Raw genomic sequence first — 16,750 nt, 5'->3', positions numbered from 1 at the left:
GTTCCATTGGTAAGAAAAGCTGCGGCAGGTCAAATCACATTAACCCACGTAACCTTCGCAACCCACGTGGCCTGCAAGGCTTTACTCCACCTGGACCCCCACTACCTCGCTGACCTCTTCCGCTGCCGTCCCCTCACTTGTTCCGCTCTGGCAGCCCCGGCTTTCTTGCCGTCTCTCTTACATACCACGTACACTCCCAGCTCAAGGCTCTTCTACTTGCTCCTCTCTCTGCCTGGAAAATTCCCCAAGGCTGCTCCCTCACTTCCATCAAGTCTGAGCTCAAATGTCACCTTCTCAGTCCAGTCTTCCCAAGCCCGTCCCACCTAAAATAACCACCACGAGTCCCACCGCAACCTCACTCCCCATATCCCTTCCCTTCGTTATTCTTCCTCATCGCGTCTGCTAATACGGTGTTTAATTATGTGTATGTTTTGGTTGTAGTCTCCCCTACCAGGATGTAAGCTCCATGAAAGCAGGGGGGTTTGTGTATTTTGTTTACTGTTGTATCTCCAGCACCTAGAATGGTACCTGGCACATAGTAGGCACTCATGGCAGATTTAAGATAGCCATAAATTCTTTGACCTTCCCATTGAAAGGTGTGGCGTCTGTGTCCCCTCCTATTAAGTCTGGGCAGTGCGGTGACTACCATGACCAAGAGAATATGGCAGAAGTGACACTAAGCCAGTTTCTGGGTCCAGGCTTTAAGAAACTGGCAGCCTCCAACTCGTGTCTCTTGGGACTATGAGTCACCATCCAAAAAACACAACTACCCTAATGCTGCCATGCTGCAAAGGCCACACACAGGTCTCCAGCTGACAATCCCAGCTGTGTCAGCTTTCCAGCCATCCCCCAAAAGGCAGCAGACATGTGAGTGAAGAGTTACGGATCCTCCAGACCAGCCCATCCACCAGCTGAAGGCCATGAGTGACCTGGGCCATGGAGAGCAGAAAATCACCCAGCTGAGCCCTGCCCAAACCCTTAAGCCACAAAATCATGAGATATAATAAAATGGTAATGTTTTGAGACACCAAGTTCAGGGGTAATTTGTTATGTAGCAATAGACAACCAAAACAGCACTCAGTAAATATCTGTTGGACGACTGAATAAATGAAGGAGGTAGATGGGACTGCTCCCATTTTATGAACGAGGAAAGAGGTCCAGATAGGTAAAGTAATTCTCCCAAAACCACAGTCACTAAGGGACAGCACCTGTCTGATTCCAAGCCTCTCAGTTCGCTTCCACACAATGACAAGGCTTTGGATTTCTTCGTTATCAGCCACTAATGCAATGATCCCAATCCACTCAATGGTCATCTGACACTTGCTTTTAAACAAACCTCCCCCTGAAAACTGCTGAGAAAGGGACAATGAAATCTTTTGTTAAGCCACTTAGGTACATCTTTAAATTCACAATAAATTCACCTGCCATCCTAGAAAGATCCTGTCTACTTTTTAATTTTAAAATATGTGTGTATTATGCTAAGTAAAAAGTATACACTGCTCATGTGCACAGTAATTACAGGTCCACTTACATCACTTCCCAGATTCAGTTCCCTCCTTTATAAAACACCTATCAGACCCGTATTTTGATGTCTGGTCAAGTTTTTGTCTATGTGCGTGTGTTCGGCAATCATTTATGCCATTCTCCAGTTCTTTTTTTTTTTTTTTAATTTTAATTCAGCAACGCAGGTTAACAACTTCTTACATGTTTTACGTGGTAAAAGCCACTATGTTGTTGCTTTTCTCCCCCATATTATCCCTCAACCTAACAGAGCTGACAACGTGAAAACAACATACCTGTTCCAGGATCCCACCAAGGACGTATAGTTTTGTCATTCCTCCAGATTGGGGGGTTCTTAACCTGAGGGCCACTGAACAGGTCGGTCCCTGGGAGTCCATGGAAATTTGTTCATGTGTACATTTTGGGGGTAGAGCGCTCTCAGCATAAATCAGGAGTTCAAGGAAAGTCGGGACACCAAAGGGTACAAACTGATTCTCTTCTTGTAAGCTTAGTAACAGAACTACTATTTACCAAGGCCAAGGCATTTTTACATAAAACATCTCTAACCCTTAAAACTGTCCACACAGTAAGTATTATTAGTCCTGTGTTTACAGAGAGGAACCTAGGGCTTGTAGAGACTGAAGGATTTTCACAAAGCTTTATAACAAGAAAGTTCTGGGGCTTCCCTGGTGGCGCAGTGGTTGAGAGTCCGCCTGCCGGTGCAGGGGAACAAGGGTTCGTGCCCCGGTCTGGGAAGATCCCACATGCCGCGGAGCGGCTGGGCCCGTGAGCCATGGCCGCTGAGCCTGCACGTCCGGAGCCTGTGCTCCGCAACGGGAGAGGCCACAACAGTGAGAGGCCCGCGTACCGCAAAAAAAAAAAAAAAAAGAAAGTTCTGGTGCTGAAATTCAAAGCCAAGTCAGTTTGACCTCACATTCTGTGCTCTTCCCACTCAGCTGCGCTACTGGTAAAACCAAAGCAAGTATTAAACCACCCTGCAACACGGGCCTCCACTGGTCAATAATCCACCCCCCGGAGCTAACTTTATAGTTTCTCAAGGACTCAGGATGGATGGAATAAACCAGCTAATGAACGAGGCAGGACCAAGGATCTTGGACCTCACATGAAGAGCAGTCGGGGAAGGCCTGAAGTCAAAGGACTACTGCAGGGAGGGGGGAAATGTGTGCCAAGGTGGCCTTGAGGAGGAGTGGCTGCCATGGCAACACAGAGACAGCTGATGGGCTCGTGGGCTCGGCACCAGCAGAGTTATAATAAATGTTTAGGGGAGGTATGGAAACGGCATGTCTCGCCTGAGCAAAACAATCAGAAATGAAAATTGATAAACTTGGGTGGTTTCCCCAAACCTCCTGCAATATTTCTGGGCTGTGAAGACAGACAGACCTAGCCTTGAATCCTGGCTCTACTGCTAACTAGCTGTGCGGCCAGAGATAGATAACTTAAATCTTTGTTTCCTTTCCAGTAACTGGAGATACTAATATAGATTCCTAGCATCCTTGGAGGGTTAATTGAAAGATGGGTGCCCGGCACAGAAGCAGGTGCCCCGGAGACAATGCTGTGTCACCTCTGCCTCTCCCTGCAGCCCCCAACCCCCGCTCCAGAATGACCTCTCCTCCCACCCTTCCTCGTCTGGGCGCAGCATCATCATCCAAGGTTCAGCTCTTCCCCCTGCCTCTCACACACACCTCCTCATCCAACAGGAGACCCAGGCCTGAAGGTCCAGCGCATCCTCCACACAGAGCCCGTGAGAGATGAAGAGTGCGGCTTTGATGCTTCCACATGGCCACGAGTGCCCAAGTCCTGCCCTGCCATCCACTCCTACTGCCCTGCCCACACCCCCAGAGTTCTCAGAGGCACTGAACATATGAAACAATCGCAGACTGAAAAGCAAAGTACAAGTCTGGACCATCTCATAGCCAAAGTAGAGCTTTCTAATAAAATTGAGGGCTGTTTTTTTTTTCGGGGTGGGGGGCAGGGGTGGGGGGAACAGGGAGGGGATATGCAGCTTAAGGGAGCCATCCGAGTCCTCTCACTCAAGTAGAGGCAGAAGTGGAAAAAGAAGACGACTGAGGAAATGAGGACGTCAGCCCGCCCAGCAAGGGCCAAGCCCGGCTAGGTCTGTAGCAGGAAAGCAGAAGAATCCAGAAGCTGGGCTGTTAAGGTACAGGAACCCATGAGCAAGGACGGCGCAATGAATATCCTGGACTCTGATTAACCAGATCAGCCCCTCCTCCTCCCTGGAGGAGGCATTAGAAGGGAGGACGGGCAAAGCTGAAGCACTGGGGGCAGAGAGAGAAGTATCCCCTCCCTCCCTCCAGCCCACCGCACTGCCTTCTTCAGCACGTGGCTCCCGTCTGGTCAACGGCAACCGCTGTCTAAGTGCTCTGACTCTGCGTTCACCCACCAAACCACATGCATTCCTTTGATCATGACATCTCTGCCCAGAACCCTTCAGGGACTCTGAGTTAACTGCAGGACGAAACTACCTAACAAGCAGTCACTCTGGGCTCCCCCCCGGTGGGCTCCCTCCAGCAGCTCCAGCTTACCTTCTATCTAGCCTTATCTCACCCAACTGCTCCATCAGCACTCCAGGCCCCCACCTGCCTCCAGCCCGTCCCCTCCATCTGGAAACAAAATAATAAAATCTCCCCAGTTCTGCCTGGAGACAGCACGCTTATCTTACAAGGGCCAATCCAAGGGCCACCCCTTCGAACAAAGCCCTCCCTGATTACTCTGGCCCCCAGCAATCATCCTCCCAAAATGCTACCCACCACTTTATTCTATAAACCTCTACAGCACTTCGGAGAGTGCTGGGCACTTTACATGCATCACACCTCATCCACCTCTCACAGCGGCCCTACGAAGTAGAGGTTCTGATTACACCCATTGTACCAATCAGGAAACTGCGGTTCAGACGGCTCAAGCAACGTAACCAAAGTAAAAAGTGGTGGAATCGGGATTTAAAACCAGGTCTATCTGTGTTCTTTTTACTAAACGAGTGGTTTTCAAACCGAACTTGCGAAGCCCTCGGATTAGCAATGCCCAAGCCTGGCCGGCTATCAGCATCATCTAACTAACTACATGTTCTCGGGCCTTCCTCCAGAAACTGAGTCGGTTGGCTGGGGGAAAAGCATGGAAATTTATATTTGGTTTTAATGCAGGAATCTGCAGAGCTCCCTTAGTACGTTTGTTTATTTGCTTCTGAACAAAGAGACAGGGGGAAAAAGTTTGAAGACCCCTATCCTACACCAGACCACCATCCTGCTTTAAAGTGAGAGTGGCCCCAGCAAGTCTGCATGATGCCATGAACTGAGCTGCCTCGATTTCCACCCAAATGGGCCATATTCCTCGAAGATTCCCAGGCACACTCTGGGCCAACACTGAGCTGAGCAATGCTTTTGCATATCAGAGCCCTCTTAGGGCACTTTTTGTTGTTGCTGCTGTTTTTAAAGTGGGCTGTATGAAAAATAAAATACCCCTGTAATCTTAGAATCACGTTAGAAATGAAAAGCCAGGCCCTCACACTTCCTTCTCCAGGCAGCTGGTTTGTTTTATCTCTAGCCAGATGGAGAATGAGAAGGTTCTCATCCATCAAATTTCCATCTTATCAGGTTTCACTGTGAGAAAGCTTGTCAAAGTGCTCAGTAGTTACCTTTAAATATACAAAGGAAACTTCTCCAAAATCGTAATGAGGTACAGGAACTCAGTGATGTAAGAATCTCCAGAATTAGTAGGAGATACTGGCGTTCCAGCCACGCTCTATGGAGCCTCGTGGCTGCTGGGGGCTGAGGCAGGAGTGGGATGAGGTGGGGTGAGAGGGGCTCCCAGGACTCCTACCTCATCCCACCCCACCCTGAGCAGCTCCACTTTTCGAAGTTTTCTCTCCAGAAGAGTTCATTTGAACAAAGACTTCATATGCTCAAAAAATAAATAAACAGAAACCACTGAAATGAGACAGTCCTTGCCTAAGAGACCAACAAACATGCGTGGTACTGGCTGCGAGCAGTGCAGTTCTGAGCAGGGAGCTCCGTGCAGGCTCCACCAGGAAGCTGGGGAAGAACGAACGGACAAAGGTGGTGAAGCTCAAGCTGTGCAGGGGCCGAGGCCCAGCTGTCAGGCGCCAGGCGAGGCACCACACGTCTCTAAAACCCCACCTGAACGATGCAGCAGAACACACCTGCCCTCTCTTCCAGCCCCCTCCCCGATCCCCACGTGCCAGGCTCATTCATGCCCCAGCCTTTGCACAGGCCTTCCCTCTACCAGGAACGCATTTCCACCTCCTGTCTCCCTCATCCCCAGGCAAACTGCTACTTAGCCTTCAGGTCTCAGCTCAAACCCACCTCTTGTGTGAAGCCTCCCTCCCCCTCCCCGGCACCTCTCTCAGCACAGTTGCATTCTCTGTGTTCCCAAAGCACTTGGGCCATCCCTCTATCAGCACTCATCATGCTATACTTTAATTAGCTCTTGTCTGCATTTCTATTATATTTCTCTACTAGATTTCTTCAGAGACTGTGTCTGACTTGATTCAGTCCTGTACTCTCAGTGCCCAGGACAGAGCCTAGCACAGAAATTATGAAGGAAGAACCAGAGATGAGGGAAAGCCTCTCTGTTTGCACCCCAGAGAGACGATAGCAATTCCCCTGAAAAGCGATGGGAACAGCCTTCTAAGCCAGCTTCCCCAGCAGGCCCACGCAGAAGCCACTCACACCCCAGGGCCTGTCACTCCAAAAGGGTTCTGACGCCCTTCCTAGAGGGATTCATCAGTTGAAAAGGAACAAACAAGCACTTTCTTCAGAGGAGAGGTGAGTGCTGATCAACGAAGAAATTTACAGCTTTGTTGCCTGGACTGGTGAAAAGGCAGAACACATTTATTAGTCAGCAGCGCCTGTTAGAGAGTCTAGTGGGCTGGGCTGTGTCACTCCAGGTCTTGAGACAGCACCTGCCACACCATTAAAAGCAGGAAGAGAGGAAGGAAAAGAAGGAATCTAATGTAATAAGCATCGCCCTCTGTGAGCCAGGACCGCAGTAGGCATTTACTCCTGCATTAAATTTTATTATCCATTTATTTAATCTTAAATTAGATATCATCAACCCCATTTTAGGGGAGTAAACATCAGTTTAGAAAAATTAAGTAACTGGCTTGGAAGCTCAGAGTTAAGCACCGGCTGATGCTGAGATTCCAACCCAAGTCCGGCACTGTTTTACCCTGTCCCAAACATACCCACTAAATTGCAAAGTTTCTGGCACCCAAGGCAGTGACGTCATCACCATCAACAAAAGAGCTACTATTTATTGATCATTTATGATGCGCCAGGTGTAACGCTAAGTGCTATACCTTATCTCATAGAATCCTCACAACTGATGTCTGTTTTTCTGACAAGAAATGGACACCGCAGTCTGCAGAGGCAAAGTAGCTGGTTCCCAGCCCCAAAGCTAGCAAGCGATGGAACCGGGATTCAAATCCGGTCTGACTCCCAAGTCTCTGCATTTGTGCCTCTCTTATGAGAAACTGGAATTTGCAAAGACAAAACTTCTCCCACACAGGTCATTTAAACTGCACATTCTACAAGGATACCGACTCAAAATCTTTATAGCTGACCTTAAGAAAAAGGGTGGGGGGAGCTCTGACCCTTGGTAAAAATCACACTACCACCTCAGGTCTGTGGTCTTAGCCCTAAACCAACTAGCCTACAGCCTACAGACACTGTCTCCAAATGCCAGGTTTTGATGATGGTTCACCAAAAGATGTCCTGAATGTTCCCGCAACCTCATCTGGAGCTATCTGTCAATAAACACACGTGAGAACCGGAGGGGTTCAGGCTGAGCCACCCTGAAATTACACCCGCTCCTGTCAAAGCACACAGGATTAGCTAGCTGGGTGACGGGTACAACTTTAATTAGATCTTGGGGCTGTAGCCAGCAAATGCATCCCCACAGAGCGAAGGGCCCAGGTACTGAAGCACACACTTGTCAGAGTGGTGGGTGACAGGTCTCGTAACAGATGAGAGCATTATGAGACAGTCTGGGGAACAGGCTAAACCAATGTCTAATAAATGGTGCTTATAAAGGAGAAGAAAAAGACTATGACTTGTCCCTCTCCTCCCTGCACCCACCCCGAGCAGCACACAGAACGCCTGAACCAGAGACAGCAAATCTAAAAACAAGATTTACCTCTATCACCAAACACACACACACACACACACACACACACACACACACAGAGAAGTGCCTTGAGTCTCTGGAGCCAAACAAGGTATCGAAGCCAGAGATGTGAGGGCACGGATGTGAGAATCCAAGCAGCATGGCTGTTAGACCACAGAAGCTAGGACATTTTCAACATCCCAGTTAGGACAGCGACTTGGGAACACTGGGGGGTTTTGTTTGTTTTTTGCAAAGGCCTCCTGAATTTCTTTGAAGGGACGTGGGTCCCTCTGGTGGCAAGGAGGTATAACACAATGAAGGGAATCCATCCGTGAGACCCTCACTTTGTGACCCTTCGTTTTGCAAAAGACTTCGAGGTGGAAGCCACAGCTTGGATTCACCCGTGCCCACCGGCGGTGCCTGCACTGCTGCAAGTGTCCAGTAAATGTCCCTTGAACAAACAAAGGAGCAAACTGCAAATTTCCACACATGCTGAGTTGCCTGGCACTACTAGGTCACTGCAATCACAGGCAATTAAAACAAACAAACAAACAATGAACTGACTCTCACAGCCAAACGTCTCAGTGTTCACGCACCATTAGACACAGTGGATTCAGATGCCTCGGATCCAAGCTGCATTTTCAGACAGGCATTGTCTCCCTCCAGAATGCTTAGGAGCAGGCACAATGAGACGGCAATACATGTTTTTGGCATGAGCAAAGGATGGTTTGATCACAGCCAAGAGAGGCTGGCTTGCCATCAGAACGCATTCAGGGAATGCCACAAAAGCCCATACTGCTTGACAGGGGACCACCGCAAAGGCTTTGAGTTGGGGATCATCTCTCAACAGGGCTGCAGTATTTCCCACTTATTTTGAAATTCTGGTCCAAGAAATGAGAATAAGGGGAAACAGCTAGAGAGAGTCCTGGGGACTGAAAACCTTAATACTTACAAGCTTAACAGACTTGGGTGACATTGATCTGGCCCTGTGCAAAACTGCTTCTACTGAATGGGGTATTGTCGAAGAGTCTGTATACTGCTCTGAGAACTCTTTATAAAAACCCACCAGAGGAAATACTTCCCTCAGGCCTCAGTGCCAGCAAAAGCTGTCCCTTTACCTTAACGTGCTCTTCTTATAGACACCGGAGACCTTGTAACTGAATTTCCCTTTTTACTTTCGCTGCCAGGAGCCCCACCTGGATTTTAAGTCCCCCTCTTCAGCACTGTGACGGCTCTCACAAGTGGCACTTCTCCTCACTCACCTGCCTCCATTTCACTGGTCACACTTATTGTTCCGTGACCCTAATGCCTTTCATCTCATTTAATTTTATGACTTTCCATAAACCTCTGAAGATGTTTTTGAAACACAGAAAGAAACTAGAAGTCTGAAAGCTTCAAATAACCAAAATACTTCAAGGTGGGTGGTCTTGAAAATGGATTATTGTAGTCCGCTGAAAAGCTGAAATTGTATCAATCTTCCTTTTTGCTAAAAGCACAGTATTCTTAACATAAATATTGTTTGCCATAGCCTCAGCATGGTATCTTAGGTGAAGTCCTGAAATTAAGAGTCCACAGACTTGGATCCATGCCACATATTTATCACTTTCTATGTGACCATGATCAAGCCATTTAAATTCAAGGCTCCGGGGCTTCCCTGGTGGCGCAGTGGTTAAGAATCTGCCTGCCAGTGCCAGGGACATGGGTTCGAGCCCTGGTCAGGTAAGATCCCACATGTCGCGGAGCAACTAAGCCCATGCGCCACAACTACTAAGCCTGCACTCGAGTGCCCGCGAGCCACAACTACTGAGCCCACGTGCTGCAACTACTGAAGCCTGTGTGCCTAGAGCCCGTGCTCCACAAGAGAAGCCACCGCAATGAGAAGCCTGTTTACCTCAACGCAGAGTAGCCCCGGCTCACCGCAACTAGAGAAAGCCCGCGCACAGCAACAAAGACCCAACGCAGAGAAAAATAAATAAATAAATAAATTTATTAAAGAAAAAAAATTCTGAGGCTCTGATTAATCTGTAAAATGGGAAAAACCTTTTGTATGCCCAATCACAGGGCTGTGAGCACCAAGGGAAAGACAGGCAGTCCTTGTATTAACTGTAAAGTACACTGGAGAAGAATATACCTAAGAAATCATATCTGCTTCATTTCTATCACTCTGTAACAGCAGTTTTCATTAACAGAGGGTGTTGAGGATTGAGCTGAATGTGGACTGAGAAAAAGACCAGTGTTTGGAACACATTTTCTTACCGGTGTTTTTCAGCCCTACCTGTGGGATGCGGTGAAGTCTGAGTAAATGCTGAGTATTCACGAGTCCTGGAGGGGAGCTTTAGTACGCACCCAGACAGCCCAGAAGCCACACCTGAGCGGCATTACAGAGGAGCAGGTTCCTCCTCTTTCCCCTCTATCCCCGACCTCCCGGAGCCTGACACACGTCACATGCCTTTTCTCATCTTCTTGTCTCCAGGCTCTCCACAGCCAGCCCATTCTCCAGACCTCCATCAGAAAAGTCTGTCTAAACTGCACATCTGATCCTAACAATCCTCTGCTTAACTCCCCCTCGACAGGGACCCCACTGCCTGTAGGTCAAGTCCACACTCCCAAACTCTGTATCCAAGGCCCTCTACAATTCAGCCTCTCTCTAGGTTAAAGCCACCCTTCACTACAGCCCCAAACTCTTCTTCCCCCAAACACCACACTCGCTCACATCTGTGTACCTTCACCTCCTATACGAGACTCTCCTCTCCCTCGCCTAGCTCGTAACCTTCAACTCAAACTTCAGAACCAGTTCGAAAGTTACTTTCCCGGGGAGCCTTCTCCGATCCTGCTCTGTGCTCCTGTGGTTGTTCTGTTCCTATCTCCGTCCCGGAACTGTCCCCAGGCAGAGCTGAGGGGCTGCACAAAGCGTTCAATGTGGCTGAACGCATGCAGGGAGTCCTTTCCATTGCCAAGCCAGACACAGAGGCCACCAAAAGGCCTGGGGTTTTGTTTGTTTCAATCCAAAAGCAACAGCAATAGCAGCTGGTGAGTGGGAGGCTCTACTTAATTAAAGAGCCTAGTTAGCAGAACCAGCTGATAAGCCATGCAAGGCTGGTGGGTTACACTCTACCTCTGCATGCGTCCTAGCACCATAAGGCAAAGTCACCCCCAGCAGGTTTCCCCAGATGCTGAACAGGCCAGTGCCCCCAAGATCGGGTGCAAAGCATGCCCACGAGATGGACACAGTCAAATTCTTAGGATAAAACCAGAAGTTAAGCAGAGATACTGTTGTGATGCGATACATGCTCAAAAAGAAAGAAGCCACGGCCAGATCGTCTTGTCAGAAACATGCATGACTCAATGTAGAAAAGCAGCCATGATGAGACACTAGGAAGCCCTGAGTCACAGGCATGCTCACCTGAGGTGAGCATCCAGAGGCACAGCTGCTATTTTGGTGCCCACTGCCGTGAAACAAAGCCACGCCTTCTCTGGATAACTGCTCACTCCCTCCAAACATGTGGTTCTAGGGGAAGCTGCCAGTGATGATACACGAGCTCACACACACACACACACATGCACACACCCACTTCTGACAAAGAATGAGCATGTGACCCAAGCTGGGCCTCTCGATACCTCACCTGTCTGACCCTCCCGACCAGGGGACAACAGGGGTAGTGGGGTGTGAGAGTCCTCCTTCATCTCATGTACTAAACTGGGGAGCTGTGATCCCAGCAAGGCTGGCAATGGTGGGTCCAACCGCTTGGAGCTGGAGTAAGAGGACGCAAGAAAGAGAAGCCAGCTCTCAGAGAGACATGGACTCAGTCCCGGCAGAGTTCCTGTGACCCCTGTCCTTCCAGCCATTTAGTTACCCAAGGCAATGCATTCCCCTTTCTGCCTAAGTTACTTAAAGCCCACCCGCAGTATACTTCACTCCAGTCTCTCCCTCTCACTGTCACATGCCCCTTCCATTCCTTGCCAAGCATTCCTTGCTTCCTTATGAAGACGTATGCATGTTACTTAGGAATAAATCTTCTTATCAACAGCAGTCCAAAATTCTTTTAGAAGCACTAGGGTTTTCATGAACAAGTGAACAATGGAACCAACATTGTCTGATAATAGAGGGATTGGTAAATAAATTACAGCGTATCCACTTGATGTAATGTTATATAGCCATTTCAAGTGTAAGTTATAATGTAAAGAAACAATTACGTATTTTATACACCTAGGTGTGTGTGTGTGTGTGTGTGTGTGTGTGTATCTCCCAAATCCAATTTCTATTGAATAAACATTTTTATATGATACAGGGGGATGGAGGGGACAAACTAAACTGAAAAAAAAAATGTTATCCAACAGTGAAGGATCTAAGCATTGGTTATGAAAACTGACCTCTATAGAAGGACCCTCTGGCCAGTCTTTTCTTTACCTCATCCACAGAGGCACACGACTCAGACCTCACACTGCTCACTCAACTTAAGTGTCATCACCTCTAGAAGGCTCCCCTGACTACTCTGCCCCCCAAGGATCTTTCGCACTGACTACGTAAGCTGCACGAATTAGCTCTGGGTTTTACACTGCTTTGCATTTTGTCATGTATAACATTTTCACCTCCCTTAAGGAAAAAATAAAACATTCAGGGCTCATGCCATGTATTTCCATCAGCATCTCACCTAGATATATTTGGTGTTCAGTAACACTGAATAAATATGAGACAGGTCTTTTAATAACATGCAATAAACTGGTATACACCAATATTGCTGGTGGCATCATAAACTGGGCGAGCCCTTTGGACAAATAATTTGGCAGCATGATTAACTAGTATAATCCTCAGAATCTATCCTTGGGATTTCAAGGAAAAAAAAATGCCTTTATGCCCAAAGATGATCATTGTGGCATTACTTAAACAGCCAAAATGTCCAAGAGAGGAGGTAATTATTAAGTAAATCATGTGAAATCTATTCGATGAAGCGTATTCATCATTCAGCATGACGGCTCTGGAGCCTACACAACACAGGGAGATGGCCAAGAGAGAGAAAGTGATCAAAGAACACACAACAGTATTTAGCCTCTGATTGGACTGGGGCCCCAAATGCACCAGGACTAAAGGGTGATACTGAAAAACAGAGTTACTTTATGAGGGTGGTGGAATTATAGGCGACATTTTCTTATTTTCCTAAGTTTCCATTATTGCTCTCTTGATGTTCGTTAAAATTTCTGTTAAAATAGACAAACATTTATATTTCAGTCCTCCTGTCAGTGCCAGCCTTAGGATTTCACACTATGGTCCTGACGTCCCGTCCCTGCCAACAGCAGCCACCAGAGAACCAACCTCTGGTACCTGCGGGCTCTCCTTCGAGCTCTCGACTCCAGTGACTCTGCCTGCCCCAGGCGCCCGTGCAGGGAATTCGTTTAACCTGAGTGTCAACGATCACTCAGACTCAGTCCCTGTGCTACCCGACTGCACCGAGGCTGTGGATCTGGACGTGACTCTCAGGATGCTGAACACTTACGTTTAAACATGACAGAAACTGTAAAAGATCAACTTCTTTGTCTACCAGATTCAGAGAGAATTTCTTAAATACTAACATCCAATGCTAAATAGAGTAGTCTTAAAAAAAGATCACTCTCACCTAGGGAAACGTGGTATAATCTTCCTGGAGAACAATTTGGGTGTATCTATAAAATAGTCTTTAAAATATTCATACTCTTTGACCCAGTAATTATACCTCTATCAGGAAATAAACAGTGGATAAATATTTATGGTCAAGGATGTTTGCTGCAGCATTTGTTATAAGGCAAATATATATATATATAATGAACTAAACATCCTACAGTAAGGACTAGTTAAATAAACTGTAGCACATTCAAGTGATGAACCATTATGTTCACACACAAAAAAACACGTTTTTGAAGAACACTCATGACGGCCCCACACCAAAGGGAGAACACTGAATAAAAAAAAAAAAAAAAAAAAGAAACAGAATACAAAAATGCATTTTCAGCTTGACACCAATAATGTGCACACGTGTGTGTGTGTGTGCGTGTGTGTGACAGAAAGAGAGAGAGAGAGAGAATAAAAGGACTAGAACATCAAATAGCTAAGACTGGTCATTTTTAGGTGATGAGATGGTGAGTGAAATATTTTATATTCTTCCGGTTTTTCTAAGTTTTCGGCGATGAATATCTGTCTCCCTAAAACAGCCGAAGAGCCCCGGCCAGCGCAAGCGCCCTGCCCACTACCTCGAGGGCCGAGCGGCACTCACGTGGGTGATGCGGTCTCCCTTGCTCCTCTCTCGGTGGGCTGCCCCCAGCTCCTTCTCCAGTCTCTCCCTCTCCTGCTGCAGGTCGCTCAGCTCCCGGCTGACTCTCTTAATGCTCCTATGCAGTCTGTGGTTCTCTGTGCTCTTGGTGAGGTTTTCTGTGCGCAGCTCAGCCAAAAGGGCTGACTTTTCTAACAGAGCAGCCTCGTAATCTTCAGACCCCTAGAAGAAAAGGAGGGGAAGGGGAGCTGGGATGATTTTCACAGCTCAGTAAACAAACCAAGAAATCGGTGCTCCTTGTTCACCAGTTTTGTTTTGTTTTTTTGGTCGGGGCAGGGTGGAGGGAGGTGGAGATTAACATAACATTCAGGACCCACAGCACAAATAATATGAAAGTTTTGAAATAACACAGGGTGGTGTTTATGTTATGACGTTGATGTTAAGGGGGAAAAGGCTACAATTATTGTGTAAAAGAACTTTTTTTTTTAAAGATGAGAAAGAAAAGCACAGAATGTTAATAGTAACTGTATTTAGTAGGGTGGGAATACAGATGATTTTTTTCCTTTATTTCTCTGTATTTTCAAATGTCGTAAGGTTAGTGAGCATGTTATTTCTGTAATAGTTTAAAAAAACAATTTAATTAAGTTATTTTTAAAAGATAGAAAATAAAGAATTTTATTTGAAAAGCAGAGATGGATTCAAGCACTGGCAATGTTCATCTCTGATAGAGATGAACCCACAGTCATCTAGAGAAAAAGGAGTGGTCAGCCTAGTAATCGATAGCCACCTCAAGAGACTACAAGTTCAGCAGAGTCGGAGGTCTACACGTGTCAAGAACATGTTTATTTCATTAATACAGTTTATTAGAGAAAATACATATGTGATTATCATGCATATGAAAAAATGTCGTAACTCACCAATAATCAAAAAGAGTGAACTAAAACAAGCTTTCACTTAACAAGTGAGATTGTTTTAATGAGAATATCCAGTGCTGGCAAGCTTATTGGGAAATGGCACAATTAACATTCAGGTTTCAAGAACTGACCAAGCGTCTAGAAGCCAAGAAATATGCTGGCAGGAATGTACATTGATAGAACTCCCCGTGGGCAGATTATGTACATCAAGTATGTGTGTATTATATAAAGATGTTCACAATCATCTCAATAATTCCATTCCTAGGATTCAATCTCAGAGAAAAATCCAAAATATAAGGGGGAAAAGCCTTATATACAAAGTCACTGGGGCTTCCCTGGTGGCGCAGTGGTTGGGAGTCCACCTGCCAGTGCAGGGGACATGGGTTCGAGCCCTGATCCGGGAGGATCCCACATGCTGCAGTACGGCTAGGCCCGTGCGCCACAACTACTGAGCCTGCGAGCCACAACTGCTGATGCCCCTGTACCTGGAGCCCATGCTCCGCAGCGGGAGAGACCACCACAGTGAGAAGCCTGTGCACCACAGCAGGGAGTAGCTCCTGATTGCCGCAACTAGAGAAAAGCCCACGTGCAGCAATGAAGACCCAAAAACAGCCAATAAATAAATAAATAAATAAATAATAAATTCTTTAAAAACAAAACAAAGTCATTCATCAAAGAATTACTTAAAACAGTGAAAAATAAGAAACAACCTAAATGTGCAAGAATATGAAAACGAATAAACTATGACAAAGCCACACAATAAAACCTTAAAACTATATTTACAAAAAGTTGATAATATGTGAATATTTCTAAGTCACTATGTTACATTAAAAAAAAAAAAATCCCTGGTGGCTCAGTGGTTAAGAATCCGCCTGCCAATGCAGGGGAGAAGGGTTCAATCCCTGGACCGGGAAGATACCACATGCCGTAGAGCAACTAAGCCCGTGTTCCACAACTACTGAGCCTGCGCTCTAGAGCCCGCGAGCCACAACTACTGAAGCCCGAGCGCCTAGAGCCCGTGCTCTGCAACAAGAGAAGCCACCACATTGAGAAGCCCTCGCACCAACAAAGAATAGCCCCCGCTCGCCGCAACTAGAGAAAGCCTGCGTTCAGCAATGAAGGCCCAACACAGCCAAAAATAAATAAATTTAAAAAAAATCAAATTGTAAATGATCTACAAAATAAAATCTATGCATAGGAGAAAGCCTAGAAGGAAAAACAACAAGGCGTTAGTAGTGGTTGGGGAACTTCCTGATGTCCCTTTTTTCCCTTCTTGCCAGTCTTCTGAAAAAATTTTTGAAACATATATAATACTTATACTCAGAAGAAAATTAACTTTTTTAAAAATCTGACTTTTGAATTAGATTGAGGACAAGATTAAAAATTTTAAAGCAAGGGACACTCGAGCTGTCAAGGTCGTAGCTCAGACTGTGGAGTAAAGGGACTGGCCCCAGCTTCCGGGCCTTCCCAAGAAATCCATCTCTGCCTCTGTCGACAGTGAAGTCCTAGCTGCTCAGCAGAGGTGGGCTACAACCACGGTCACTCCGGAGGCAGAGGGGTTCCACTGTTCCCGGGCCCCTACAACCCAGCCATCTGGTCCCATGCTTCCCCAACTATTGTCTAGGACACAGCAACAGAGGCTGAGGGAGAAAGCCATTCAAATTCCAAAGTAGGTTTTATAGAAGCTTCTGTTTTAGTTTCCTTTAAAATTAAAATAAATAAAAAGAAATGGGAAACCTAGGTCACAGGCGCACCCAAAAAATGTATCTGGGGCAGTGCTTATTTAAATAAACTCAAAAAGAAAAGAAGATAAACAATGATTTGGGAAAACGCTCACCTTGAACAATTTTCATAGTTACCTTTTATTAAGCACTGATTATGTATGAGGGACTAAACCAGGCACTTTTACACATATTATATCTCAGTCTCTCATAG

General features: G+C 46.5%; 1 protein-coding gene across 4 annotated transcripts in view; it reads right to left on the bottom strand.

Annotated features, from left to right (window-relative positions):
* Nucleotides 1–16,750, bottom strand: part of CDK5RAP2 (CDK5 regulatory subunit associated protein 2) — a 183,996-nt gene that overhangs the window by 108,684 nt on the left and 58,562 nt on the right. For all 4 annotated transcript variants that reach the window (XM_082619449.1, XM_082619448.1, XM_082619451.1 and 1 more), the window contains exon 12: nucleotides 13,905–14,123. In XM_082619449.1, the coding sequence (XP_082475575.1) occupies nucleotides 13,905–14,123 (219 nt within the window). The remainder of the gene's footprint in view (nucleotides 1–13,904; nucleotides 14,124–16,750) is intronic.

The sequence above is a fragment of the Mesoplodon mirus genome, assembly GCF_964341445.2.
Source record: "Mesoplodon mirus genome assembly, chromosome: 1".
Lineage (NCBI taxonomy): Eukaryota > Metazoa > Chordata > Mammalia > Artiodactyla > Ziphiidae > Mesoplodon > Mesoplodon mirus.
This window is presented reverse-complemented; position numbering and strand designations above follow the sequence as displayed.